The sequence below is a fragment of the Otolemur garnettii genome, unplaced genomic scaffold, assembly GCF_000181295.1.
Source record: "Otolemur garnettii isolate 467f Iridium unplaced genomic scaffold, OtoGar3 scaffold00003, whole genome shotgun sequence".
In the NCBI taxonomy this organism is placed as follows: domain Eukaryota; kingdom Metazoa; phylum Chordata; class Mammalia; order Primates; family Galagidae; genus Otolemur; species Otolemur garnettii.
The window spans coordinates 41574422-41578720 of record NW_003852398.1 but is presented as its reverse complement, the minus strand read 5'-3'; the positions used below and the strand labels follow the sequence as shown (position 1 = coordinate 41578720).

General features: G+C 38.6%; 1 protein-coding gene across 4 annotated transcripts in view; it reads right to left on the bottom strand.

The window, feature by feature from the left end:
- The window catches only part of CDKL3 (cyclin dependent kinase like 3), a 52640-nt gene that overhangs the window by 11902 nt on the left and 36439 nt on the right, over nt 1-4299 (bottom strand). For all 4 annotated transcript variants that reach the window (XM_012808131.1, XM_023516258.1, XM_003782186.3 and 1 more), the window contains one exon: nt 2735-2823. In XM_012808131.1, the coding sequence (XP_012663585.1) occupies nt 2735-2823 (89 nt within the window). The remainder of the gene's footprint in view (nt 1-2734; nt 2824-4299) is intronic.

Below are 4299 nucleotides of genomic sequence, written 5' to 3'. Positions count from 1 at the left end.
TTTTTTTTTTTTTTTTTGAGACAGAGTCTCAAGCTGTCACCCTGGGTAGAATGCTATGGCGTCATAGCTCACAGCAACCAACAACTCAGGCTCAAGGGATCCTCTTGCCTCAGTTTTTTCTATTTTTAGTAAAGATGGGGTCTCGCTTTTGCTCAGGTTGGTCTTGAACTCATGAGCTTAAGCAATCCAACCACCTCAGCCTCCCAGAGTGCTAGGATTACCAGTGTGAGCCACCACACCTGGCCATGACACAAAGTCTTGTTCTGTCACCCAGGCTGGAACTCCTGGGCTCAAGTGATTCTCCAGCCTCAGTCTTTTTAAGTACACTCCACCATGCCCAGCTAATTTTTAATTTTTTTGTTGAGACAAGGTCTTATTATGCTGCCCAAGCTGGTCTCAAACTCTTAGGCTTAAGTAATTCTATCATCTTAGCTCCCCAGAGCATTGGTATTACAGGCATGAGCCACCATATCTAGCCCTCTCTCCTTTTATTTATTTATTTATTTATTTAAAAAATTTTTTTTTGGAGACAGAGTCTTATTCTGTTGTCCTGGGTAGAGTGTTGTGGCACATAGCTCATAGCAACTTCAGACTCTTGGGTTCAAGTGATCCTCTTGCCTTAGCCTCCTGAATAGCTGGGACTACAGGTACCCACCACACATCTAGCTCGTTTTTCTATTTTTAGTAGAGATAGGTCTTGCTCTTGCTCAGGCTAGTCTTGAACTCCTGAGCTTAGGCAATCTATCACCCCACCTCCCAGAGTGCTAGGATTATGAATGTGGGCCACCTATGTCTGGCCTCCTCTTTCCTTTTAGAATTTTTTTTTTAATAGAAAAGCCAGTTATGTGATCCAAAATTCAAAGGCTATACTGAGAAGTTTCCTTTCCATCCTGTCCCTGAATTGCACAGTTTCCCCTCCTTGAAATAGCTACTGCTATCGCTTTGAGAAAGTTTAAGAGCATCAGTCCATCAGTGAATTCTTCCCTAGTGCAGCCCACCTTGGCCAGTGCTGTACAGGGCAGATGCTTAGACTAATAGCAAGTAATGTGAGGAGATTGAAAAAAACATCAAAGAAATAGTGTGATTAGTTTAGCTAAGTGAGAAAATGTCACACTTCTATCAATTCTCCTTTGCATTGCAGAAGATCCAAGAAAGATACATCTATTCAAAGAAAAAGGTCTTACCCAAACATTTTCTGAAAGTTATATAATTTGAACTCGAGGTACTTTCACCTCCCAATAGTAAAATCTTAATATCTAAATACCTAAGATAAATTAACTTTGCCTATGTATATTATGATATGAAGCAGATTTTTTTATTTAGTAGCTAGCACATTTCATCAATGGCACATTAAATATATCACCTTACTTTTTAGTTCACGGTAAAATTCCTAAAATACTTGAAGTTCTAGTTACTCCCAAGGATTCTCTTTAGTTTGCCCTTTTCTATTTAAGTAGTCTACCTCCAATGGCATTTCCTAAACTTTTTCATACCTGACCTTACTTCCATCACATTTTTAATTGATGAGCATCTTTCTAACTTCAGATCTAAAGACGATCTGAATGATTTTGTAATTAATGAGAAATGTTTCCTGTTCCTTTTAAAGCCCAAATATAAAGTGGTAATTTTTAGAAATATGATCTAAATCTAAATTGTTAATATATACTATATGCTGAGCCTGTCATAGGCAATGTGGGACACAGAAGGGCTATAGGAAGTATGGCCCCTGTCTTCAGAGAACTTCTAAGTTAGGGGGTTGAATAAGATATCAGGCATTACAACAGAGAATAAATAGAGAAAAAATCATGTGAGGAGTAAGCACTAATTATAATAAATAGATCAGAGATTCTATTAGAAGAGGAAAACCCAGACTACTCTCTGAGTCAGAGGTCCAAATGGGAGTAAAGTATCAGTTTGTATTTAATATTCCCTTATTAATATAAAGTGTCAGTTGTGTATTTAATATTCCCTTGTTCTATGATGACATTAAAATTATAGTATATGAAGAGTTTAGGACATTATAACTGTTGCCCTGGGTAAAATGCTGTGGCATCACAGCTCATAGTAACCTCCAACTCCTGGACTTAAGTGATTCTCTTGCCTCAGCCTCCCAATTAGGTGGGACTACAGGTGCCTGCCACAATGCTCAGATATTTTTTGGTTGTAGTTGTCATTGTTGTTTAGCAGGCCTGGCTGGATTCAAACCCACCAGTTCTGGTGTATGTGGCTGGCACCTTAGCCACTTGAGCTATAGGTACCGAGCCACATCAATTATTTTTTATTATTAGACTTTTCATCTATGACACTTATAAGTATACCATCTACCCAGTTGATACCTGATGCTGTAATTCAGTAAATTTTGCTAAGCTGCATATCTCTGTTATACAACATTACTATGTAGCCATTCTCCTGCTAATAAAATTTCCTAATAAAAATGACTTAAAAGGCTTGATGCCCATAGCACAGTGGATACAGCACCTGCCACATACACCGAAGCTGACAGGTTCAAACCCAGCCTGGGCCAGCTAAAAACAACAATGACAACTGCAAAGAAAAATGGCTGGGCATTTTGGAGAGCACCTGTAGTCCCAGGTACTTGGGAGGCTAAGGCAAGAGAATTGCTTAAGCCCAAGAGTTGGAGGTTGCTGTGAGCTGTGACACCATGGCCCTCTACCAAGGGTGACTCTTTCTCAAGAACAAAAAACAAAAAACTACATTCACTCAAAATGCTTACTTTTCAATAAATCCATCCCTGGTAAAATACTCATGATTCAAAAGATCAGTAGATGATATCCTCTCAGCAGGATCAATTTGTAAACAAGCCTAGAAAAGGAAAAATATTTTAATGACAAGCGAGTTCTTAACAGGGGTCCCTATAGTAAAAATTAAATTTATTTGACAAATAAAAAAGGAATTAATTATCCAGAGCTAAAAGGATGCTTGAAAAACTGGCCAAACTAGAATTTTAACTCAGGTTGTCTGACTCTGAATCCAGTGTTCTTTCTGTGCATAATACAATTTTATAAACATTGAAGTCCCCAAATCTTTCAATATTCCATTATTAGACTATTTCTTTTCTTCTTCTCTTCCTTGAGAGTATTTTAACTGAGTAAAGAAACAACCACAAAACCACAAAAACGAAAAACAAAAATAAATAATAGGAAGAAGTTTTGGTATTAAGTTGTGCTTAATGAAATGACTATAATAATAAATAGAACACATTTCTTTAATCAAAGATAGAATTTATAAAAGCATCTGCTTCACAATTTTTCATTCTTCTCTGAAAGAAGGTATAAACATAATAATAATAGGTGATTTTTATGCTTACAAAAGAAAATGGTTTAGCCTTTTCCTATCACTTCATAACAACTATAACCTTACAAAATAGGTGTGTGTATATATATATTTTTTAGTGACAGAGCTTCACTTTGTCGCCCTCAGTAAAGGATGCCTGCCACAATGCCTGGCTATTTTTCTTTTTTAGAGACAGAGTTTCATTTTCTTGCCCTCAGTAGAGTGCTGTAGCATCACAGCTCACAGCAACTTCCAGCTCTTGGGCTTAGGTCATTCTCTTGCCTCAGCTTCCCGAGTAGCTGGGATGACAGGTGCCTGACACAATGCCTGGCTACTTTTTTTGTTGCAGTTTGGCCAGGGCTGGGTTTGAACCCACCACCCTCAGTGTATGAGGCTGGTGCCCTACCCACTGAGCCACAGGCACCGCCCAATGCCCAGCTATTTTTTATTGCATTTGTCACTGCTATTTTAGCTGGCCAGGGGACAGTTTCGAACCTGCCACCCTTGGTATATGTGACTGCGCCCTACCCACAGGCACCGCCCAAGGTGTATTATTTTTATTCTCATTGTACAGATAAAGAGACTGAGGGCCAGAAAGACTAAGTAATTTGTCTAAGATCTCATATCTAGAAAAGTTAGAATTAAAATCCAGAAAATTCCAGATCATTGTATACAATATTATGCTTCTGTTTATTTCAAAATGCATACTTTTAAAAATTATTTATTTATTTATTTCCTTACTTATGTACTCACTCATTTTGAGTGAGAATCTCACTCTGTCCCCCTGGGTAGACTGCCCTGGCATCAGCCTAGTTCATAGCACCTCAAACTCTTAGGCTCAAGCAATCCCCTTGCCTCAGTCTCTCCAGTAGCTGGGACTATAGGACCTCACCTTGGCTATTTTTTTTATATTTAGTAGAGATGGGGTCTCACTCTTGCTCAGGCTAGTCTTGAGCTCCTGCGCTAACGGATCCCACCAGGGTGCTGGGATTACAGGTATGAGCC